The 25755-nt window shown below is 45.5% G+C and overlaps 2 protein-coding genes across 2 annotated transcripts in view; both read right to left on the bottom strand.

The window, feature by feature from the left end:
- LOC131269407 (uncharacterized) overlaps positions 1-25755 on the bottom strand; it is a 209463-nt gene that overhangs the window by 140150 nt on the left and 43558 nt on the right. The window lies entirely within an intron of this gene.
- On the bottom strand, positions 13059-13886 carry LOC131268843 (antigen 5 like allergen Cul n 1-like). The gene has a single exon (XM_058271127.1). It carries the CDS (start codon positions 13884-13886, stop codon positions 13059-13061), a length of 828 nt encoding a protein of 275 aa, XP_058127110.1.

The following is a 25755-nucleotide window of genomic DNA, read 5'->3' as shown; positions in this document are numbered from 1 at the left end:
GTGTATGTGAAATTGATGGTTTATTTTGCTTCTGTTTTGATTTCTCATTTCTCGCACAGCTTTGACACTTGATTTTGTTTTGCTCCGGGATTCGGTAACCGGTTTGCTCTTTTAACCGCTTTGGGTCTAATGCAATCAGATTAATCGGCCTGCTTCGAGGCTCGCTCTCTGTTGTTTGTTTCCAATTTTCGGTAATTGGTAATAAATTGACCTACTTTGCACTCTTTGAAGCAATTAAAATTACTTTGGAAAATGCGATGTTTTTAAAATAACCTTTTGATATGTTTATTTACTTTTGTTTTATGTAGTTATGAATAAGAGTTTGACATAAAGATGAAAATAAACTTGAAAACATCGATTGTTTCCCTTTTTTACAGAACGAAATGGCAATATTTGTTCCTCAAAAATTAAACATTGAAATTCCATTGGTTTCATTTACACTTTTTAGTCAATTTGACTCAAACAAATGTTTTCGCATTTTACAAACGATAGTTTTACATGCATTTTTCTTGTTTAAGAAAAACAAGAGAGAAATTCTATCGTGCCTGATTTATTTTTGTTTAGCTTCCAATTTTTCGTGTTCGGAAAAACCTTTCCCGATGGCTTTGGATTTGTATTAAAAAGGTGAGAACAGTGTAAGTTAAAGGCAAGTTGTGACGTACATAAAATCAGAATATTTTCCAACGTTCTGAACGATCTTTTGATAAATTGCGATTAAAGATAAAGGAGTATCCTTAATACTCTTTTATTTTTTTATTAATTGACTTTAATTTAATTGAAGGAAAAAGTACACAAATATAAATTCATCGTAAAAGCCTTAACATGAAAATATAAAACATTTCCTGCATGTTCTGAACAGAAATCAGCAGAAAACTCGTTCGATTTGCTGATAGTTATTTGTAAACTGGTAAAACGTCAATCGGTTTCCAAGTGCGATCGAGCGGATTGCGAAGGTACGATCGAACACTTTGCCTTGTTAATGCTCTCGTTCCCCGCCCAGGGCTTCTCAAGGGGTCGTTAAAGTGAAGATAAAATATATCTTCTTTCGTTTCCAATTTCACGCCGTTAGTGTTTCGTTACGGGTCCAATTTGACATTCCGTTTTGAAAAAGACGCCAATCCGAATAGAATGCAGAAAAGCAAACGAGGAAAAACATACGCAACCGAAACCATAATGCACGAAAAAAAACACAGGACAAACAGAGGAGTAGACGCGAGTGGCACCTTCCTTCGCCAGCGCTGCACAACCAAACTGACGTCTAATGCACAAACACGGATTTGTCTGACGTCTCCAAAATGGGAAAGTGAGAAAAGAAAAAGGGAGTCAGAAGAGGCAAACAGGAAAGGAGCTGTAATCCGAGAGACGATGGGAAGCAACGGCCCGGGGGTGTGAAACGGCAGCGAGCGGTTTCGGAGGAAGTGGCAAACTGCAACCGAACGGTGCGCACAGGAAAAGGAAAAGGCGGACAGGAAAAACAAACACCCCGAAAGGAATAATGTAACAATCCGATGATGCTGACGCTCGAGAATGAAAAGCAAAAAAACCGCCAGGTAGAAAGGTAGGCGATGTGACAACATTCCAGAAATGATCTCCTTCTAATGGAGTAAACCTTCTTGAGCCTAAGAGTTTTCTTTGCGAAGGATGCGGAGCGAAAACAGCTTTGATCTGCATTAAACATTCAACTGCCAACATGCTGCAATTGAAAATCGATGTTTCCTCGGTGAGACGAGTGAAGAAAAAGCTGCAGCAGGCGCAAAGGCAGGATGGCGAAAAAGGATCTGTTTTTCTGGGTCGGCCCAGGGAAATCGAAGATGATAGTTGGTGCATTTAATTCGAGTCGAGAATGGTGACGTAACGTGACGCCCGGTTGGGTGTCGTTTGTCAATACACTGAACGTGTTCCCATTCTGGCTTAAACGCTGCTCTGATTTCCTCTTATGCATTATTGAACGTGGAATGGAGGATAAACGTCCGATTTGGAAACTGCGCTGGAAGGAGAGACATTCATAAAACATTCCTTCCGAACAGGTTAAGGGGCTCTTTGAGGAAAGAAAGGGAAGTATGACAACCATTACGTTTTAATAGTGCAATGTCAAGTTAGTTAGTCAAGTGTGCGGTTAGAAAATGCATTTTAAAAACTACCCAATGTGAGCTGACCGATTTTGTTCCAACAAAGTATATTTAAAAACAAAGCCAGACAACTAATTTAAATAAAAAAAGGTAAAATCAAAATTAGAAAAGAATAAAATCTAAAAATACTCACAATGGTCAACCGATTCGATCCGCTACGACTATGATAAAAAGAAAAGAAAAAACAAACAAATCGAAAAGTTTTAATCAAGTGACACGCAAAATAGCAAACACTATGAAATGTGAAACCAGTGAGAAACTAAAGTAGAAGTAAAGCGAGAAATGGCAAGAAGAGGATAAAAAAGTGAACAAAAGAAGGTAAAAGCACCAAAATTTGAAATTAAAAAAGAAAGAAATCTAAAAAAAACTCACAATGGTCAAACCGATTCGATCCACTACGACTATGATAAAAAGAAAAGAAAAAACAAACAAATCGAAAAGTTTTAATCAAGTGACACGCAAAATAGCAAACACTATGAAAAGTGAAACTAGTAGGAAACTAAAGTAGAAGTAAAGCGAGAGATGGCAAGAAGAGGATAAAAAAGTGAACAAAGAAGGTAAAATCACCAAATCTCAGTCATACCCGTATAACTAAACGTTGGAAATTTGTAAAACAACATATAAACCAACGGTGGAAGTTGACAGGAAAAGGTTGTTCTTTGATGAAAGGTGCTTTACAAAAAGACAGAAATGTAAACAAACGAGTATTGCTTAAAATCGTCAAAAAGAGGTGAGTGTGGTTCCTTCATCGATGTGAACGAAAAACTTGTCGATTGTTTGCACAAACTTCCCTTTACGTTACAAAAAAAAGAAAGCTGTACACGATGGACCGTTTGTTGGTCGACGTTGTTGCGGCAGCTTAAGTGTCTTCCTGATGTAGCGAAACCATGGGAAATCGATCGATCCGCTCCGGTCGGTAGGGGGAAGAGAAAGCAGTCCGTTTGCAAAACACCAGCACTCCAGCGCCCCGTGAAGATGTGGTGCTCCATTTGCGGTCCCGGTGCATACACACAAACACCGTAAGAGGTCCTCTTACGTTCGGAAGGAGCCAGATCAAGCGGAAACAACCCTGTGAGGCGGCCCGTGCTTCCACTCGAAGCCTGCACACTGTTAGCGCTTGTCGAGCGCAAATCCTGTAATGTATCAATTACAGGAACAAATAAACATGCAGTAATTATATCAAGTATCGCCATTACCGCCCTCTCGTCGTCCAGCCTCGTACGGCTTCCGGCAGAGTGGTTCCGGCGAGCGTGTGTGCCCGCGCGTGCCCCGCAGCGAAGGGGTGCGTGGGAAGCGTGGGGTGATGTAGGTTCGACGGGGGTGCACAGGACGCACCGGGGGACACGGGGACCGTTTGCCGGCGGCCGTGTTTGATATATTATGACTAACGGCACTTCATAATTGAATGAATCTTGACACGCGTGCGCCTGCCGGGTAGGCAATACGCCTTTCGCACGCCTTCCGCCAAACGCCACGTCAGCCTCTCGGACGGATCGATGGATTAATTTGATCAAGTAGCGACGAGCATGCAGGTAGGGGAAACCGGGGCCCTACAGCAAGCCAACACGATTTAATACGCGTTTATGTTGATTTCAGTAAATCGATCGATTCAGATTCATGAATCTAAATGACTCTTTGCTTCATTTTCGAGATTCCTCAATTTTATGGTGAGAGATTCATGAGTCCCAGAATTCATTGATTTTAAAGGAAAGGAAAATTAAGTCCAAAAAATAAGAATAGAGACAACCTTTTTTATTGCTAGATCCACGGCAATGACATGATCATGAAGATTCGTGTAAGATTTATGAAAAATTCATTAAACTCCCGTACAAAACGTATGACTTACCCGGGTCATAGGCGGTTGTAGATCTGAGGATTAACAATGTTCTGAGAGGAAAAGTAATCTTTCGTTATCCCAGGCTCCACTTTACTGCAAAACTTTTCTATATTTCCCACTCATATGCCCCAAGCTGTCAAAGTTTCTGTTTATGTCAACGTAAGTTCGCGATGAAGAAAACAACAATAACAAGCATCTACTAACGACGAACTTGTTAATTCTTTTATTATAGTTTTAGATCATTTTCAGTTTCAAACAGAAACTTTTGCTATCGCACTTTTGTGCGTAAATCAGAGGTGTTTAAAGAAACAATTTAAGTCTGTGAGGCATCTACAACAACAATAGGTATGCTGACGTAAATTGACAAGTTTAGCTCGAAGTGTAGTGGGTAAATGATTGTCTTCCTCTGCGACGATTTATTTCCTGCCTGAAAAGTGAATATCCATACTACCATGTTTATTTTGCGACGGTCAAATATTGCATATGAATTTGACAAATTTGACAAATAAATTTGACAAAGGAAAATTTAAAAAAATTTCTTTTTAATGCCCCACAGATTTTGTGAGATTCGACTTACTTCCGAAGTAGTGTGCTTCTGTCGAATAACGAAAAAAAACACCCTATGATGCATATGACCCCATCGTCCCCTAATGCGAATCGGCTCGCCCACGAAACTTTGCCCCCGTTTTACCGTTTGGTCTGCCTTGGTTTGCGCTTACAGCTTTGTCTCGTCAAATCTTTCGCTAACAACTTCACTAGACTACCTGCAAATCACCCCTTTAGCCGCGTTGTTCATCACCCTTCTGTTTGTTTACCGTTTTTTCCCGCTTGCATACTTTACCACTGCATTATCCTTTCATTCACTTGATCTTTTTTTTCTCTCCTTCTTGTTTCTTTTTCGCTGCTTCCATTCCGAGTGGAGTTGGTCGAAGATGAACCGAAATCGCGCTGGGTCTTCTCGAAGGACGAAGGTGGGGTGGGTGGCCGGAGGGGACCGGAAGTAGGCCCTTAATTAAAGACCGTACGAGCGCGTGTGTTCGGGCGGGCGATGGAAGCCGCCGAAGTGGCACACGTTCAATCTGGCCGTTTGGTGGTGCGTCGTTTGTCGTTCCTTCACCCCCACCCTCCCCCGCCTCCATGGTCAGGAAATTTTCCTTCCTCTCTCCGCGAGCAACAAGGCGTCAACATGACGTCAGCCGAGCCGGAACCGAAAACATCTCCGAATCGCGTCCGTTCCCCCGGTTGGAACCGACACGTGCCGCTCATTACATGCTCGGGTGGTAGGGGGGTGGGGGAGGGTCCATGTTCGGCCACCACCCGGAACCGGAAGCATGCCTTACCAGAGGGTTTTCTCTGGGTTTTCTTTGGGTGCGTTTGGAAAATTCTCGAGCAAAAGCCAAATAAGATCGAGAGCGAAAGAGAGTGTTGTTTGGGGGAGGGGGTTGGTTTTGAATTGAATACCCATAACCCCCCGTTTACCGTTGGAGGACAATTCACCAGCAAACACACACACACACACACACACACACGCTCATAGATGGGCGTTCAGGAGGAAAGAAAGAATAAAAGGGCCCAAGCAAAACGCAATCTGGTACGCAGCAATCTCCGGTCTTCGTACCATCTGTCCTTGATTGTTTTCCTCCGCCCCTCCTCCCTGCGATCTCTAACCTCCCCCGCACCCCTGTACCCCATCCTCACCCCTAGTCAAAGGGGATAGAGGGAATAGAGAGTGATCGAGTTCCCGGCTCGAGTCCGCACAAATGGAGCGTAGCGTCGCACTTGCCAAGGGTTTTCCTTCCTCCGATCGTCTCATCTCCTTCACCACCCCCTCCCCCGTACCGCCGGTCGTGCCTCATAATTGATTAGTTTTACATCTGCGCCCGCCAACTCCGAAACGTCGCCCTTCGTCCTTGTTTATGGTGAAATTATGGCACGCGAAAATTGCGGTTCCATTAGTGGCTCGTGGTTGGTGCGCGAGTTTATTTTTTTCCCCCATTCCCCGTTTGCCTGTTGTTGGCTTCCTTCAATCATTCATAGCACAATTAAATGCTTCAACAAATGGCCACACACACACCGAGTGCGTCCCTCTGCGGTGCATTGTTCCAGCAGTTTGTCCGAATAAACCGGTTGCAGCGGTGGTGGCTTCCCCCTTCGCTGAACTACTCCCGTTTATTGCTGTTTGAGGATCAGCAGTTAGGATTTGGGACTGATTGATTGGTGTCTTCGTAGGGTAGCTTAATCTTTCATCTCTCGAGCACCCAATCGGGAACGGAAACATAAAAAGAAACAATAACAGAATGAAATTGATCGACCCGCAAAGCACGGGATACTAATAACGAATAAAAAAATCTGTTCCATACTGAACAACAAAAAGGAAAAATGATTTTCAACAGTTGTAACACAAAACTGGAGTGCTCGGGAAAAAATTACAACGATTACCAATGAAGAAAATAAGCAAGTGGATGGAAAACGAAGCTATAAGAAACGTTTCACGGTAGTATAAATGATAAAAGTAGGTAAACAAATTGAACATAAAAACACACACACATCAATTAAATGAAACGAATTGCGAATAAAAACGAATAAAAACTAGCGAACTAGCCAAGCGATTGAAAATTAACCACTAAAGAAATATTTACCCAACAAAACGTTGAGTTATTAATAAGCAAAAAATGAATCAAATTGTGTAAAACAGGAAACAGAAAACAGAAACCTCGGCTTTTGTAGAAATAAAATGTTTAAAAACGAAATTAATAAAAGCCACTGAACGAAGATACTGAAAAAGTAAATAGCATTCTACAACAACATTATAACGGTATCCTAAAGTGGATGTACAAGTATAATAAATGAGTAAGTATGTTAAAACGTAAGTTTTTCGGCATACTATGTTATGTTTTGAAAAGCTGAGTGTTATTCAACAATAACCTAACAAACGCAATTGCAAATATAAGTAGAAAGCAAGTGAATGCAAAATTAATCATATCCTAAAAGAAGACAAAAGTTTGGTAGTTTTTTCTTTCGTTTTTTTTTTTACATTTACGGTGGGGAAATCTTCAAATTAATGATTATAACTTTATCGTTAAATCAAGCATGTTTATCTGGGATCACGCCAGAAGTTAATTTGGCAACGACGGAACGACGGAACAACTCCCTTCCACCCCGAAACCCCGTTTAGCGTGTTTTGATCCCTTATGCTCGCGACGAATGGTGCGCCTTTTAATGCTCTTCTTTTTACACTCGTGTGTGTGTATGTATGCGTTTAAATGTATGTTTTCTTCGATCCTTCAATGCGGCTTTATCCTGGACGGGGTGCGGTTTGAGTGCTTATGTTTCCATCCAGCCACAAAACATTTCATTCCAACCAAAACCCGCGCCCGGTCCCTCGTCCCTTTTGGTGCCAACGATTTCTTCCTTCTTCTCTTTCTCTCTCTCTCTCACTCTTTTTCTCCTTTTCTCTTTCGTTTCGCCTATTTCTATCATCATGTCCCCTCCGTTTATCTCACCCTCAAATGCCTCGTCCACTTTTTATCTCGTCCCTATCTGCCTTTTATCCACCCCTCCCTTACCCCTTCCCCTAACCACACCGCTTCCATCTTTCGGTTGTTATTATTGCTGTTACATACCTCTTGACTGTGTGGATTGAAATTAGAGACATCATTTTTCTAACCGGTCCCGGGGTTTTACCCAGCCGTCGCTGTGCAAGATTTCACCAGGAATTGTGTCTGTGTGTGTGTGTGTGTGTGCGTTGTATTTTATCCTTTTCGCTTCTCGTGCATATGTGTTTTGGGCTGCGCCAGCCCAAAAAGGACGATGATTTATGGAAGGGTGACCTCCACAAGGAACGAAGGGTGGGGTGTGGTGGGGAAGTGAGAGGGTGTGGGGAGCCGATCGATCTGCCCCTCGCGCACACGTATGCAATCGGATAAAGGACTTTAGAACACCTCCATTGCCTCCTCCAACTTCCAACTCGAGAAAACGAGACGCAAACCCGTGGGTGGGAAAAGGTGGGGGGAGGGGGAGGGAAGCTCATGAAGAAACATAAAAAGGTAATAATCATAAAAAAAAACATAAACGCGTCGGGCATCGAGCGCAAAGAGCAGTCCCGCGGCGTGGCTGCCTTTTGATGAATTAAACCGAAATAAAACACGGGGAAAAGCGCACGCGGAAAAATTGGAAGTAAAATATTTACCCTCACACCATCAACGGGGCGGATGGGGGGCGGGCGGTGGCCAGGGGGATATGTGATGGCCATCGTCCTGGTTCTCTTTTATTTATATCTCCCCCTCCACCACCACCACCGTCGCCCGAGTCCGGCCACAACCCCGGCGCGAATGCGTTTTTCCGCATTATCGCAACGGGCCCGTTTACAGCCCGTTTTTATCGGCCACTCGCGCGCGCTCACTTATCGGGACGCAGCAATCAAAATATTATTCAAATTAGTGGCTCATCATCACCGCACCGGTAGCGCCGCGCGATCGCTAGACGGAAAACGGAAAAAGAAAAAGGGCCCGCAACGGACACGCGAACACGCTGTTCGGAAAATAATTATTGCCGCTCGCGGGGTTTTTACTCTGGATTTTTCCAATGCTGCAAAAACGGCTCGTCTGACAAACCAAAATTGCGCACGATTATCAGGAGCATCATGTGAAACAATTTTCCGTGTGCAACGAGTTACGTGAAGCCTCGTTGCTTTGGTTTTTCCGTTTCCGATTAGTTTGCGCTGCATTTAATCTGTTAATACCGTAAATACAATATTATCAATTATTTTCGATATTACTATGATAATGAATGCTGATATTTACATGAAAAAAAGATGATATGTTTCAGATGCTTTGTTATACGTATGAAGACCCCGAAAACATGCATACATTTACGATTGAGTTTTAAATTTCAAAATTTATAAGATTTCAATTGTGATAAAACCACCCATTTTCAATAAGGGATCGAATTTAAATTAACGTACAATTTCGCATGCGAAACCATTGATAACTTGTCATGAGAATCATTTTCGACAAATACCATTTTCTATGAACCAAATTTATCAGTATTTGTTGTCATTTCTTTTCAATTGAATATTATTTCAGGCGATTTATACTTGACAAACGGGAAATGTTTGGAAAAGAAAAAACACAAATAGTTTTAAGCAAAACTACTGCCCGAACCAGTTTGGAGGTGGAAACATAAACATAACATCACTGTTTGTTCAACTATTATGAAAACGATACTTTTGAAACGAAACATCAAAGAAAACATTATGTTTAAAGGCGGCAAATGTCTTTCTGAACGAATAAAGCAAAAAGAACTATCAACATTAATTGCTCCAAAACCAAACCATTCGTGCGTTCAACCAACAATATTCGGGAAGTTTATTAGACTTGATGAAATAGTTAAGTTTTTACAGAAATGGCTAAGATCTGTTTTTTTTTTTTTTTGAAAAGTTTTAATGTGTAATTTGTATTGGAAAGCAAATAAAAGAACTTTCGATACCATAAATATACCAGAATGTTTCGTAAAAATCCAGTTTGAAGTTAAAAATGATTGAATACGCAAAAGTGATTGGAAATCATGCGACAGAGAAGCATTTTTGATCACCTCCAAGCACATCTACGATCATAGAGTGGAGATTAAAACAGCAATAAAATTGTTAAAGCTGGTGATAATTACAATTTTTTTTTATTTAAAATGGATAATTCTTTAGAGGGGGGAAAAATACGGTAATTTGATTTGATAATCGTCATAAAATCAATTCGAAACAAAACCAACCAGATATTGCACATGTTTCTAGTTTTGAAATCTAGTTTTTACATTAAAATACTTAACTTAAAAGTATAACTCTGTCCATAACGCTTATTATAGTTGCTCTAAGACCAGTCTTTTGATCGAAAGTTTCATTGAACAATTCTTCCAGCTTTCTTTTATACTACTTTCAGATTTCAGGTTGCTAAGAAATATTCATATTAATATAACAGAGATGTAAGCTATCAAAATAAAAGCAAATTAAATCGTGTTTGATTGTCATAGGACTTCGATTGTTTTTTCTTTGCAGCATATAATAGATATTTTTAATCATTTTGAGGGAAAAAAGAACACGCTCTGGCTCATTGCGCCCCACCGTGCCCTACGCGCTTGCTTCGTGTTTGTGTCAATCAGCTTCATGCAGCGTAAACAGGACGTTCGGTTGCGTTAATGATAGCGTACATGCAAGCAAGCGACACGAAAAAAATCCCGCCGCTCGCCATTTAATCGATGCGACACGGCGTTTCCTCCTTTACCCCTTTCCTCCCCCCCTCCCGCGGACGCAAGGACGATTAAAATAAAATGGCGCCCGGGCGATCGGGCGAGATCATGGCGTTTCGTGGCGAACGCGGGGTTATGATCTCGGCGTCAACATAAACATAGCGCGCATCATGGGCCCCCCGGACCTCACCGGCCTTTGTCTGGTAATTACGTTACGGGCGGTCCTTTTGCCTTACTTTGCCAGCAACGGTTGTTTTCCCGGTCCTCGCTTCCTGCCGCGCTGAGGCGTATTTTTCTCGCCGTTTTCCTTCGGCGCCCCGGGTGCTGCTGGAGTGCTTTGCGTCGCGCCGCAACCCGATATCGAGACCCCGAGCCCGGTCGCCGGGTGCCGGAAGCGCAGGACGCTCGCAGGACGCTCGTCGGTTGTCGAGGTGTCGAAATTATAATCCACTCGCGCACACAATATAGCACCGAGGTAACACGACGCCCCGGTTCCCGCGTTCCCTCCGATGCCCCGAGGCCCTTCCTACGATCTCACCTCTCCCTCCACTCTGCCCCCGATGGCGTGCCGAAGCCGGCCAGAGCTGCATTCCGTCGAAGCTGTAATTTCTCCCGGAAAGGACCCGGAAGGACCCTGAGGCCAGCTCACGGGATCGTGATCCGATATTTGACCCTGGCCGGGGGTTTGGCTTGCCCGGAGGCTTAATCGGCTTTTTTTCCCTCCCTCTCTCCCTCCCTCCCACCACTACCAACACTCCAACATCGTCTCACATCCCGAGGCGCGTCGAGTTTCGGGCGAAGCTGAGAAAGCTAATGGTGGCTGATTGTAGTCAATTGATAGATAATTGCATTTTCCCGGCCGGTAGAGCCACGGCAAATTACGTCATTTCCTCCGCCCGTCCCCGGCTCCTAATTTAACGCATTTAACTGCCGCGCCGAGCGATCAAACAATGAAATCGGAGATGCAGTTTGACGATAATGACGATTTTTGCACTTTATCAAACGCGCAATGAGTGTCGGGAAAGAAAAAACGATACATATAATGCAATTAGTTTTCAAATGTACCGTACGGGGCGATTACACAAATAATACACCCAACACCTTTTTTTTGTTTTCGAACTACCGAAAGCTCCATACATTTTTTTTAGTTGCATGCTAACACTCAACAGACCAATGAATGATTAAACCTAAACTTATCGAGCGCGTCAATCTTCGGACAATTGTTTTGATTATTTTATAACGGTTTTTGTAAAGCAAACGTTTTGGATTTCCAAACGGGTTATTAAAGACACACTTCCTTAAATTATTGTTTTTCTCCACCATGATATGCACTGTGCGTTACGGAACAGTTAAAAGAAAACGATTGGAATGGATTGATTTTAGTTTAAAGAAAAAATAACAAATCCTTACAGAAAAATAATGATTCAGAAACATCAATGTTTAATATCATAATAAATGGGTTTCATTTAGAGTTGTGTAATTCAGATTCAGATTGATGAATCTTTTAGAGTTTCATGAATCCCAAAGATTCATCTACTGAAGAGAGAAACCCCCATTTTTGTTTTTTTTTATCATATGATAAACGCCAATAAAATAATTGTGAAGTTTAATCAAAGTTTCGAAAGATTCATTAAGGATTGAAGATTTGAATCCTTAAATATTCACCAGTCCATCTGAATGAATCTTAGGTGAAAGATTCATATATTGAATGAATCTCGCCAAAAGGTTCATTAGGCACAACACTAGTTTCATTATCTATGTTGAAACAAGATGTAAGAAATCATTTGGAAAAACATTAATCTTCTACATTTTTCATAAAATCTATTATACAATTCTAGTTGAAATGTTTCTCATTTGGGAATTTTTGGGAGTCAATATTACAAGCGTTTGTTTGAAAGTGTTTTTCAAAGGCATGTCGATATAAAATTAAAACTTTTATAAATAAAACTAATTCAAGCATGAGAAAATTGTCTATCGCGACATCCTCTTTTATTGTTCAACATGCCCTAGGGCATATGGGTCAAGCGGATCCACGCGACCCACCTAGTGTAAAAGTGACAGCAGCGCTATCGCACGCAACATTGCACGCAAGGTAAGCTCGTCCTTTCACGCCGTTGGTTCTAAAAGTTCCTTACGTGGAAGGACTTCCGGGCCGGGGATCTCGGGTGTGCTAAAAAGTTTATCCTCGCTGTACTAAACCGAACATCCTTGAAGCTTGCGCTGGCTGCGTACACGAAAGCTTCACCGGAGTTGGAGCTTTCCTGCGTAATGTAAAGCACCGAAATAAAGTTAAATTCGAATTTCACAACACCGTTACGGGTGACGACCGTTACGCGGGTGACGTTTTTCTCCGGGAAAGTCCGTATCTCAGCCGTCAGCGGTGGCAAGCAGATCTGCGATCCCCTTGGCCGCACCTTCCTTCCCTTTGAAGCTGACACCAGTACGCGAGCGGCAGTGTTGAATGAAGCGGCTGAATGGAACCGTACCCAGAAGAAAAACCCGTTCTACAAACGTACCTCCTAATGGCACAGTTAAACACTACATCGTTGTTGTGTATTCTTTTCCCCGTCGCAGCCTTCTGCGCGTGGTCGTGCGCGGCGACGGCGACGAAAGGGAAGGTTTTATTTCCACTTGACAGTGACATCTGATAAGAGGAGCGGAGTCGGAAAGCCCGATGTGCCGACGTCGCGAAATTAGCATTTCAATGAATGGAGATGAACGGATGGATGGATGATGATGAAGCTGATGGGGATGATGGCCTAACGCCACTGGTGTCTGGTGTGTGTGTGTGTGTGTGTGGGTCGATTGATTGGAGGAGCGAGCTTTGCGCTGGAGATCCAGATGTGGTCGCGGTGTCACACACACAGGCCCGGGTAGCTCGGGCTCTGGCCGTTGATGCAGCCGCCCGCCACCGGGCCCTTGGTGTAGGAGCGGTCGCCGATGACGTTGCCGTACGCGTAGTTGCACACGAGGTAGTCGTGCGTCCAGACGTAGCCGTTGTAGGTCTGCCAGGTCGACATACCGCACGCCATGCGCACGGCCCGGTCGTTGACGATCTGCGTGAAGTGGGCAAAGTCCGGGCCGACGTAGTTCTCGGGGTAGTGGTCCTCGTAGCGGACCGCCAGCGGGTACTCGTTGAACCAGTGGTCGATGATGTACCGGTACACCTGCTCCTTGGTGACGTTCAGCCCGAAGTGCCGGATGATGGCGATGTTCTGGCCGGCCTTCGGGTACGCGACCGTGTTGCGGCAGTGGTCGTGCGCGTACACACACGAGCGCGCGTTCAGCTCGGCCAGGTACTGCAGCTCGTCGTCCCAGTAGAGCTGCGGCATCCGGTAGGCCTGGCTGTAGCCGGGCAGGTTGCCGACGGCCAGCCGCTGGCGCTGCCGGTTGTGCTGCTCGAGGATGGCGGCCTTGCGCCCCGCCGTCATCGGCACCACCTCCGGCTTCAGACCCTGGCACGCCTTACCGAACGGCAGCTCCGAGTAGCAGCCGACGTGCGCGTCTCCGCCCGGACACAGACTCCTGCTGCAGTAGTAGTTGGCACCCGCTTGCTGCAGCTGTTGCGCCAGACACGGTGGCGCCATCGCCCCCAGCAGCAGCGCGGTCAGCAGCAGCAGCTTCACCTGATGTGCCCGGTCCGACTGCTGGCGCCCAGGTATCAGCCGCGGTGTCTGCGTCATCGCCGAGGTTCGATCCAAAAACACCGCCGGGTAGAGTGAGGCTGTTCCGAAGCCGAGAAGAACCTGTTGCGAGCTGCGCACACGGGCAGCGACTGAGCGGTCGCGCAGGATCGACCACCGGGAGAACCCCAAAAACCCACCTCCAAACACACCCTCCCCGCGTGGTGCTCTCCAACCAACCGAAGAGCCCGGCGAAGAGAGGGAGGTGCTGCTGGTGGTGTTGGTCCGCAAGAAATCAGACAGATTGTCGCGCGATCTCACGCTGTGACGGCATCGAAACCGGATCCCCAAACCAATTCCCCAATTCCCCATCCCAAATTTCACCGGCCTATACCAATCGTATATCTGGACCTCTGGAGCTCGCCAAATTAAAAAAAAAACTTTGGCGGTTTGCTTTCTCAGCCCCGCAGGCTAGGAACTTCTCCTCGCGCCTGGGTTCTCACGGTCCTCGAGGCCAGCGTCCATCCCGGAACACCGCGAGAAGCTGCGGAAAACAGACGCCACCCCAACGGCTGGGCGCAGCAACTCCGGACGAAAGGCGTGTGACAATAAAGAAGAGAGGACAAACAAAACAGTTTGACGCACACACACACACAAGCACACGCGCACGGTCAAGGGCGGCAAGGCAGAGGGAACCGGTTTGCGGGCTTCGCCGCGGTTTATGGGTGATGAATTAACTGCGCGCGCGCCCCTGCTCCTCCACCCGGAGCTCTTCACTTCTGTCTTAGTCACACCTGAAACCGGCGTTGGAGCATAAAAGTCCAGCGCATGCTAATTAGATTGGAAAGCTGTATGTTCCGGCCGGCTCGGGTGTGCTTGTGTGTGTGCCAGGCTCGTGAGGTCAGCCGCGAAAGCTTCAAAGCCACGCCACGCGTTCAAGGTCAGGGCTCGCTCTTTTGAAGATCAAGTCCGGCGACCGCCCTGAGGCTGAGGACGGTCAGCTGCTGAACCCGGGAAACCAGGTATCCGGGAGGCGGCGAAGGCCAGGGTTAACAGAACCGCTTCCGAGGCCGGACGTGACTCACCTTCAGGCTGGAGTCCGCCTGTCACCCGGATCGGCAAGCTCATTATATCGCGGCAATAAATAATCATTGACAAGTGCGCGAGAGGAGTTGGGGAGAGGGAGTATTTTCAATAAATTTACATCCAAATAGACGACCCGGTTGGGGTTCCAGGACATCGGCTCGCCTAAATGTGGCCCTGCCATAACCTCCAATTCGGCAGAATACCGTTACACGGCAACATTCGGCGAATAGAAATAAAAGAAGCGAATTTTGTGTTTAGTCCCCCCTCAAGATGGCGCACCGAATCCTAACCTCTCCAGAACTCCACAGCAAACACTGGGATGAGTGGTTAGCTTTCTTTCCCTCCCAGTTCCGACCGCTGGGACCGTTCTGTGAGGAAAGTAAACAAGCATCTGGGGAACGCCGCACTCAAGAGTTAGGTCGGACAAAAAAATCTCCGAGCTCCAAAACACCTCCAATTTGACGTACGCCCGCTAGGTCCAGTGTTTGCGCTCCTCTTTATCGCGCCGGTATGAGAGTTCGCATTTCTTTCATCCATGTGCTTTTGTTCAGCCAGTTTTCCCCGAACAAAAAAAAAAGAACTCCAAAATCTCCCACCTGGAGAGACCTGGTTGTCAAGCGCAGGTTCTAGCCATCCGCGGACGGTTGTGTGTGTTTGTGCGTAGATCATTAGCGAGTCCTACCGCAGGGCCCCGCAAGAGGACAATGAACCGGATCGGATCAGATCGCGCTAGACAAAAAGATTTCATAATCTGAAGATAATACCTAACGCGCCGCTGGTGGCCCTTCGTCGTGGAGCAGACTATGGTCGTGGTGGTCGTGGTGTGTTTTACATATTTACCCAACCGAGGGTAAAGGCCTACATGCGATCGGCGAAATGTCAGCGTCAAGCTTTTGGGACCGCGACTAGGTCTCAGCGTGTTGGCAACACCGTCTTCAAACATCACCGCCGCGGAACGGTATCTGTTTGTCTTTCCACTCCCGGGGGATGATGTTTGCTTGCCAAACTCCAGGACCGGGTCCGGGTCTTAGCCCTTTCCACTACGGTTCCGGCTTGCAAGAACAATTAGTAGGTTCAACCCGGATAAAGACGGATGTTGGGGAGTTCCGCGGGCAAAGCAGGGGCGGGGATTAGCGGGATTGGTATGGAATTCCAGCCAACGAAACACATGGAGGAGAGCCAAAACAAACAAACCGAATCCCGAAAACGCATAAATCGTCTTGCCTAAGTACGAGCTGCTGCAGGTTAGCTCATGCGAAAAGGACCCTCCACCCGGAGCGCATGCACCCAAGCAGCCGGCAAATGGGATGAGAATGAAGGCAACCAATTTCAAACCACGCCATCATCATTAGCCACTAAAAATAGTCATGCACTCCTTTGCCATTCGCAGTTCGTTTTCCGAGGCCACCGATGTTTATATTTTATGCCCCATCAGCACCGCAATCGATTAATTATCCCCGGCAACAAGGAGCATGCCGGGAATGTCGGTATGGTAAGGGTACTACCACCGCTTGTCACCCCATACCCTACACCGGTTGCACAGTGGTCGCGTCCTCCTGTCGAACCACAACACCATATCGCCCAGTAGTGCTACCACTGTGCGGCTCGTTCGTCGAGCTTGTTTCGCACGCGTAACATCTCACTTCGGCCTAATCTGCGCACCGTGAACGCCGACCTGCTCCTATATAGGTGGCCCTCGACGACGACGACGATTAGACGAGTTCGCAAAAGAACGCTTGTACGCGCAGTACAACTCCCGAACGAACGCACGCACGCACACGCGGAATGATTGATGAGAGGGGAACAGTTTTGCTCATTAGGACGGTATAAATGGGCTGACAGGGGCAGTTTGTCATACTCACGGGTCGCCCAGAATGGCCTACCAAAAGAGGGTCCCCAATTTTGCCATCGCTTATTCCAGCCGCATTGCGCTGGCGTTGTTGGCGGTCTCTGGTTTTCTTTGTGCATCGCTAGGTGTCTATACAACAGTAGGCTGGCAGAGCGATGTTTTCCTTTTTATATCAAAACATACTCTCAAGACAGAAGACAAGTAAAATAATCGAAGCCTTCGACTTCTTTGTCGAAGCGACTTGTCAAAATGTCATACAAAAAGTAAACAACACATTTTAGGTTTTCTCTCCAGCAGACGTCATATCACACGAAAATGTTCAACTCGGAAGCTGGAGGTTTTGACGTTTTTTCCACGCTCAACTGTCAAACTGGTACTATAACCATTTGTAAACAATGCAATTAACTCGAGGATCTCGAAGCAAAAAGATCATTACGTCTCATGTTCGTTCTAAATGTACTAATGTATATAGTTGCTCAAGAACAAGAAGAAAGGTTAACTCGTGACAATTCCAACTGGCGGTTCCTTCTGATAGTGAGATCCCACATCTGCTGTACAGGGGCTATACACTCACGATGTTGTTCATCGACATCCTGAACTATCATTTGAAGCCTTATCTGGAAAATCACAACACTCAACAGCTTATTTTTCAGCAAGATAATGCAGAAGTGCTGCGCAAGCAAGACAACAACAACTTACCTTGCACGACAAGGTATCAAAACAATGTCCTGGCCAGCCGTTCTCTCAGTTATTCAATCAAAAACCCTAAGTGAGGCAATCATTTTGGGACATCACTGTTTTCACAAATAGCTGAGTTCGTGTTTGTTGTTTGTTGATGCAGTGTATAGTTTGTTGTTTACTTTATGGATTTTGACAGGTCGCGTCGAAAAAGGCGTCGTTTTCCCAAAATGGCCTTAAAAGTCCACGTACTATCCTTCTATTAGTTTTTAAGGGGCTGCTTTAAAAGCCATTCATGAGATAAATACACTTCAGGAAGCCCATTCCTTCCTTCCTGAAAGGTTTCAAAAATCGCAGAATAACTCGATATTCGAGAAGCGATTTGGGAACCGACTTCCAATGAAACATTACCGAAAGGAACAGCCTTCAGGTCGGTAGGTTATCGATGGCAGTTGTTGTAGACAGAAACTACAATTGATTCGTCTTGACGCAATAATTAGCCAGAGGGCGATGAAACCATTCCAACTTGAGAATGTGAGCGTGCGCGCGCGCCTCTTCGGGGTGCGAACGAGATGTCAGACGATTGATAGATGGAGATGTGCACATATGCGCGACCCCAGGCGGCAGAAGAAAGTAGCAGAAGAGGACGAGGGAGGCGGCAGGCAAGCTAAAGGACCGGGGCAGATACAAACGAAACGGAGATGAGTTGACACATCCGAGAGCTAATTTTAATTAAGCGAAAACAAATTACCTATCGCGCCCGCCCTTTTCTAGGGGTTTGCAGCGGAAAGCGGACGCCGCACAGTGGTCGGTGCGCCGGTGGTCTTGGTGGACAGTATGTTTTTTGCTTTTTTCATTAACAATAAAATCATACAATATTACCATTGGCTTCGTAGAGCGCTTCGATTAAGAGTGTGTTAAGTTTTTAGTTAATAAACGTCACTGTCAAATCGACGGAAAAAACATAATTGGCCGACATGTAACGCCGTGCAAAACCGCCGGTACGCAGCGGCATAGTGTCAAGCGGTCACTTAATGTCCCTTAATGCTGCCTTTCCCCTCCTCCTCGCCGGGCCCCGCATCCTCCCTGCTGGTTGGAAGCAATTTCCGAAACATGTGTTGCGGTCCTCCGACACCCGAGGGCCCATCGTTTGGAAATCCCAATCATGCGTCGCTTCGTTCCGTCGGTTTTCGGGTTTTTGTTATTACTTCTTTCGAGCTAACAGCCTTTCTCTAACTCCGCTCACTCTCCCACTTTCTTCCGCATCCTGCGCAGATCCTCCCAGACGCCTTGATTTATGTGATTTATTGCAACCGATGTAAATAGTTGATTATCTTCCCGGGCAAGACGCGCGCCTTGTCGGCCCCCTCTTGTCCTTTAAGCCAGTGAACCTGCGACGTTCTGCTTCGGTGCAACCCGGGGGCACCTTTGGCACCCCGACGGGCGGGCGAGATGAAAAGAAAACCGCCAGCAAAAAACGCACACAAAAAACAGGCATGCAACCGGGAATGTAAAGTATTTATAACCGCGTGGAAGGAACACCGAACACCGAAACCGCATCGGGAATGGAGGGAGAATAAATCGTCCCGCAACGAAAGCAACTAGTTGTTCGGAGCATAATCGATGTGCAGTGTTTGAAATCATAAATCGTGTTGGGAGGGCCACCCATCCACCTTTGGGTTTCGGGGGTCGCTGGCAATTGCTTAGGATTATCATTAATTTCAGTCGTAGGTGTGTGTGTTTTTTATAGGGGGGGATTGTTGTTTGTCATTTGCCAGGATTTTACGTCAAACTGTAATGATTACTAGTGTGTTGTGATGTGTTCATTTCCCACCTAGCGCCCATTATAACCGAGGTTACCTTGAGTTCTTTCCGTAGATTCAATGGAGCTAATGAGATTATTAACACTACAAGGGAGGAGCGGCTAAATTGACAGCTTTTTTATGAATCTTCTCTCTGAATATCCCGTCAAAACAATAAATATTTCCGACAAAAACTTGTTTTCCACAATCGCAAACAAAATCAAAACTCATTTCACATATTTTATATGGTGAGATAATTCAAACAAAACGAAAGCAAACTTTGGTCGAATGCCGTCAGACGCATCCGATTCCTTATTTTCATGTTTGATCTTCGCATTTACATTTTTGATCGCTTGTTTGCGCCTCTTTCCTTCGTCATTTTTATTTCGTCATTCAAACCTGTATTGTTGAAGATAACTATTAGTTTCTATAACTTCTCAATTTTGCTCTGCTCCTTTGCGTACATGTTAAAATTTTGTTTTTGTTTGATTGTAATAACTTTCTTTAATTATTTTTGTCGCTGCTTCCCCTTTTTAAACTTTCATTATTGACTTTCTAATTTTCAAGCTGTTTTCCAATTTACAAGCTTGATTTGCTTCATCTTTCTTCTTTCGAAAAAAGTTGTGAACCGTGGGTTTTGGGTTTTTATCATATTATAGCCCATTTTGTGAAAAGTGTGCCAACCCCTGCTATTCACTAAAAAACACCTAGAGAACTTCGAAAATTGAACTATGTAATTGTAAATTGTTTTATTGCACTATTTGATAACAAAAAAGTGGAAAGTAGACAGACTCCTGAGCGCTTTAGGGAAGTAGCTTGTTACCCGAAACATAATCAACGAGGAAATGGTATATTTTTCCATTTTAAACGCCAATCAACAGGTAAATAGAGATAGATGGAAACAAATTAAAACCATTCTTCTTTAAGTAGTTCTCTTTACAGTGTTTTGATTCATCACGTTCATTTACCAACTGGTTATGGATGGAGGAGAAGAAAAATCGCCTTGTACTAAGATCGAAAACAAGTGGAAAAATGGAGTCGTTAAACGCGCGAAAGTTGATAGCGAAGTGTGTTGAATCGAAACGAAAATCACAAACAAACAAAATTGACGCAAAAGAAAACCCTGCTGTAAACGAAACAAGCGTTCGGTTGATGGTCCCATGAAAATGGGTACTGGGTGGAAAAACTTTTCCCCCGTTTCCCTTCACGCCGGCCGCCAGTTTTCCCCCGCAACGAACGGAACACGGATGGACGGGTTCGAACGACGAACTGCAACAATGCCCACAAATGCTTGCACCGGATGGGGCCATTCCAATCCCCTTCCTCCGACCCACCCCCCCTTACTGGAATGGGTGGGGTGGGAAATTGACCGAGGTTTTCCCGCGCGCGCTAAACCCTCTCCCATGTGAGCATGTTGTTGCCGGGTTAGGGGGGGTGGTGGGAAAAGCGGTACCGAACAGTTCAACCGCAGGCCAACCCGCCACCCTACCTCCCCCCCCTCTCCTTTTCCAACCCTTCGGCGAGGTGTTCGGTTATCGGAGTGTGTTGTGTTAGCGCCATTGTCAAGGGTGCTGGCTGCTGGTTCCGGCTTCCGGGAAAAAGCGGGTGGCACAAACCACAACATGTGCTGCTACCAGGCTCAGCCTCCCCCCCCTTCATTCCCCCTTTCCGCTACCTAGAGTTTTCCCTTCCATATGTGCGCTCCCGGTTCGCTTTTCCGTTGGCCATTTTGCCTTGCACGGTTCGGTTTGGGAGCGAGGATGCGGATAGGGCAGTTGGCTTCACTCTCCCCCAGTCCCCTCCTCCTCTGCCCACTGCCCCAATCCACCCCCCTAGGTGCCGTATTGTGAGATGGAAGTGCATTATTAAATATTTATTTCGCAATCTACACGCGTGAGCGTGCTGAATTTTTGATGGCCCGCAAGTGTGGCCCGAGCTTCCCGATGCGAAGGAGTGCAATCATCACCACCTCTCCATCCCCCGGCCTCTCCCCGCACCGTGTGGGTGCTAAGTCCTCTAAGCGTTGCTCGCCCAGGAACCACGAGTCGCATCTAGACGCTGTTCGACGTTTCGGAATCGGTTGGAAGTAAAGAACAAAAAAAGGAAAGGTGGCAGGCAGGCAAGGAAGGGGCAAAATGGGAACACAAAAACACACACCCACACACACACATTAAAAAACACAACAAGCCAAAGAACAAGCTCCCGAAAACCGGGGGAAATAAACATCGCAAAAATGGTTCCAAGGCGAACGAAACACCACGGGTGGGAAAGGGAACGAGGGCGGGAGAGGGGGAGTTCTGCAAAAAAAATCCGCACGCAGACTTTTCCCTCCTCGGAGATGGAACATTTTAAATAAAAATGTGCTTTACACCGACCACGCGGGAAAAGCGGGTTTATGATTGGCCAACACCTTTCCCAGCGCTGGTCGATTACAGTTTTCCCTCGCTTTGTATTATTCTGCTATTTTTTCCCCCTGGCCGGAAAATTTCGGAGACTTTGGTGAAAAATAATCGAACATACCAAAAAATAAACACAGTCGGGAATAAAAAACCTCCTATGTGAAGACAACTTTTGCGTGGCCGAAACGGGAGAGTGAATATTTTATCGTTTTGACAGGGCGATCTGGAAACCATTTTGGTTGATATGTTTTCCTCGTTGAAGAAAGTGTCGTTATCCTAGGTGTATTTAGTAACATATCGACACTCAATAACAGTTGACGCAATCATCAAAAAGTCATTTGTTTACTTTTAAATACATTTACTACGTTTACTAAACACAGTTTTCACATTTCAAATATCTTCTAACTCTGAGAATGTTATCTTATTGTCTTGCTGCTATTTGGCGCTTCTATTTTATGTTATTGTTTTCCGGATAGAAATATTTCCCACTTTCTGACAACATGCATGATGTTTTTGAGGGTTAATGTTTAAACACATTCCTTTTTATTTTCATTTTTCATAATTGTTTTCTTCTAAATTGTTAAGGATTGGGTAAGATTGATAAAAGCTCAATAAAAAGTTAAAAAAAAACATTACAAACTACGCCAAAATGTACAAAAAAAGTTATCAAACAGTTTCAATAATAATGGCTTGAAAATTTATATTTTCACAATGAATTATCTATTATCTATCTGGAAATCATGCTTCGACGAAAATTCCCGAATTAATGCATTGATTGTTTACGGCTTTATAACTTTCTGAATGAAATGTTTTAAATACTTGTTATCGTATCTGCTTTTAAATGTTTGCTTTTCCTTTCCCTTTTGGGTTTGTGTTTCGGATTGGAACTTACTATAGTTTTCTTACAGCGTGTCAACAGACTCCCGGAATGGTTGGAAACATCCGAAAAGAAATCGTCAACTTGAAATTGGCCCCCGACACATCCGCCCATAAAATGTGTGGAATCTAATGAAGTTCCCGGGGACGTCGCACCCGGGAAAGCGTGAAATTATTACCCGCCGGAAAGCCGGAAGCCACAGCCTAAGCGCCCACCCACCGTGCTGGGAAAAGTGCAGCGCGAGGGGTCACGAACGAACGTCTCGAAAGGTGCAGCCGGCAAAGGAGAAGAAAACAATCAACCAGAACGCGAACCTCGAACCAAATCAGTGTCATCATTAAGTAAGTCATTAATTTATTATCCTATCGCGGTGCGGAGTTTTCGTTTACGGTTTTCCCGGCCGCACAAAGGGGCGTCGCTCGTTAGGCTTTCCCCCGGCACTTGCAGCGGGTGTCAAACTTTCTTTTCCGCGGAACACGCGTAGCCTACGGAAACCCCGGAACGCATTGCCTTTTCGGTACGGAGAAACCGACACCGTCATCGAGCTCTGACTATTCCTGTCTGGAGTTGGAAGAAATCCGTCTAAAGAGTCTTTTGTTCGAACAGATTCACATTGTCCGCTTGTCCAGTTCGAATTCTAGGTTCTCACTCATCTCTAGCTTAGTTCTTGGTTCTAGGATATAACGTCCCTTAGAACTTTGGCCTTAAATGTTCTTGGATCTACGTAACCCCCCTTGAAGAGGCCTTGTAGAAATTAAGCACCTATATTATACCTGTACGACATTACCGAACAGGAAGAACTCGAACGCCATTATCCACATTCTTGTTTAAGTCCTTAACAACTAACATTCAAAGTTTGAACCTCAAGTAGATTTGAGACATTGCGAAGTAAAGGTACCTCCCCTGAAGGCTACGGATTGCACTCAATCTGTTGTAACAAAATCTTGGAGGAGTTCCAAATAAAAATATCGAACTGCTGAACTGAAACTCCCAGGAATGTCCTGTCGTGAGTCTCGTTGGAGTCTTCTGTAGTGGCCTTAGAGTATCTACAGATCCAGAACTATCCAAGAATTGTGCAAGTGAACATGTAAATGCAGGTTTTAGAAGTCGTTTGTTGCGAGTTCCTTTAGAACTTAAAAAAGCGAAATGGAAAGCGATGGCTAAATCAGGTTCGCGGACATATTGCTGTTGCGGTTCCAGGAAAAAAAACCTGCTCCACAGCTTCTTCGGCCTTTGGTAAATATACTAGTAGGACACTGAGTGAAGTGTGAAGCCCAGACCGAGTTAGTCTTCAGGCCTCTCTTCAAGTCAAACGCAAATTGAGCCATTCGCGAAGCATAATCTTAGGAACTCTGGCACACAATACCGCGAGAAAAAGAGGCAGTGTTGGTGTGACGAGTGACGGGAGGGGGGAGGGGGAATGAAAAACTAACACACATCTGTCGCGCACACACGTCCTCCAGTCGGCCTCCGTTCGGCTCGTTAGCGTTCTGCGGCTCCACTAAGCAGGGGCTTGTTAGAGAGGCTGACTCCTCATAAGCGAGACAAACGTCGACGACGACGACGACGACGACGATGATGATGTTGGGTGCTGATGCCGGCGGTTTTCGTGCGTTAGCAGCGCTGTTTATGAGCAACACGTTACGAAGAAAGCGGCATGACACAGTAACAGGTCCAGGACGAGGGCGAGGGAAAAGTGTAGGAAAAATAGATCGAGAACAAGGAAGTGACACTTTTGGGTGACCGAGCACCCCCGGTCGGGTGCGGTGCGGGGAACGTGAGCGTGAGGGGAGGGACGGGAAAGTGTTGCAGAACCGTGACGTTCGGAGCTCGTTTGCGCCTTTATATGTTCGGCGCAAGTGAAGCGTGAAAACATCGTCGGAGAGGGCCGGGTCGTGAGCGGAGAAGGAGGAGAAGGCGGTTAAGGGGGGTGTAGAATCTCGAATTGGTTTTCACCACGACCTGGCATCGCAAGAAAGCCAGAACGACGGCGACGTTTCGGAATGGAAAAACCTCCTCAGCAGAACGGAAGAACGATGTCTGGCGGATGGATGATAAAATTTAATTAGTATGTCCAATTTGTTTTTAATAAATGACTCCATCTCTCTCCCTCTGTTTAGCTGTCCCTCGTTCCCGCCCGTCCTCAGCGTTTCCCCCTCCTCCCGCACATCTCGGAACTTGGCTTAATGAGATGAGACCCGAGAAGGGATGCCGCACGCACGAAAGGCCATGTGTGAAGAAAGTGTCGCTGATGGGAGCTCGAAGCGGCTGAAATGGAAGCGGGAGGGAGTGGAGTAGGGCCGGGGTGGCGGGGGAGATAGCGGCAACATTATTAACAGCGGCAGCGGAAGTGACATTTCGACTTCGGGCTTGGACTTTTCGCAGGCTACAACAAAGTGGAAGCGAGCACCACGAGAACCGGCCGGCTTTCCACGGGGCAATCTTTCACCACGACCTTCTCTCCCCCCCTCTTTCTCCCCCTACACACCTACACACATACCTTCCCCGTGTCGAATCAATGCACGTTCGGATTTTCAAACGAGCAATCTCCTTCCGTTGATGAGGTGTTAGGTGTTCGAAAGAGTTGTTCGAAAAATTCGGCTTTGCCCCAAAATATACAGTGATAGACGACAAATGGCAGCAGCAGCAGCAGACACCATTTCCATCAAGAGCCCACAATAATTTTTCAAGAGTAGGAAAATGAAATTTCACTTTACCAGCTTTTAGTTAAAATAATGTCAATCGATGTTCGTTTAGAAGGAAATAAAAGTGAGAAATGACAATAATACATTTTGAAGGAACAAGTGTTTCTCTAATAAATAAGGTGGGTATGTTTTTTTAAAATGGAAAAGATATCTCTTTCTGGAAAATAGTCAAGTAAATACCCTAAAAAAGGTGAGTTAAATAAACGCAAGACGATTAGCTGAAATCGTCTAGGGAAGGAAAGAAGAAGGAAATAAAAGTGAGAAATTGCAATAATACATTTTGAAGGAACAAGTGTTTATTTAAAACATAAGGCGGGTTTGTTTGAAAATGACAAAGATATCTCTTTCCGTAAAATAGTCAAGTAAATAACCAAAAAAATGAGTTCAATAAACGATAGACGAAGCAAGAACTCTGCAAAACTGGGCAGAAAGTATAGAATTCAAAAATTGAACCGTTCCCGATGACAACCGTTCGCCGAACGCCTTTCACCATTAGCTGGCAAGCCGAAACAATATGAAAACGCCTTCAATCC

The sequence above is a fragment of the Anopheles coustani genome, chromosome X (assembly GCF_943734705.1).
Source record: "Anopheles coustani chromosome X, idAnoCousDA_361_x.2, whole genome shotgun sequence".
Classification (NCBI taxonomy): domain Eukaryota; kingdom Metazoa; phylum Arthropoda; class Insecta; order Diptera; family Culicidae; genus Anopheles; species Anopheles coustani.
The sequence above is the reverse complement of the archived record's forward strand: the minus strand, read 5'-3'. Positions and strand labels throughout refer to the sequence as shown.

What these genes read in the sequence shown, in the direction of transcription:
- LOC131268843 (XM_058271127.1), bottom strand. Translation starts at nt 13,886, where the DNA reads ATGACGCAGACACCGCGGCTGATACCTGGGCGCCAGCAGTCGGACCGG.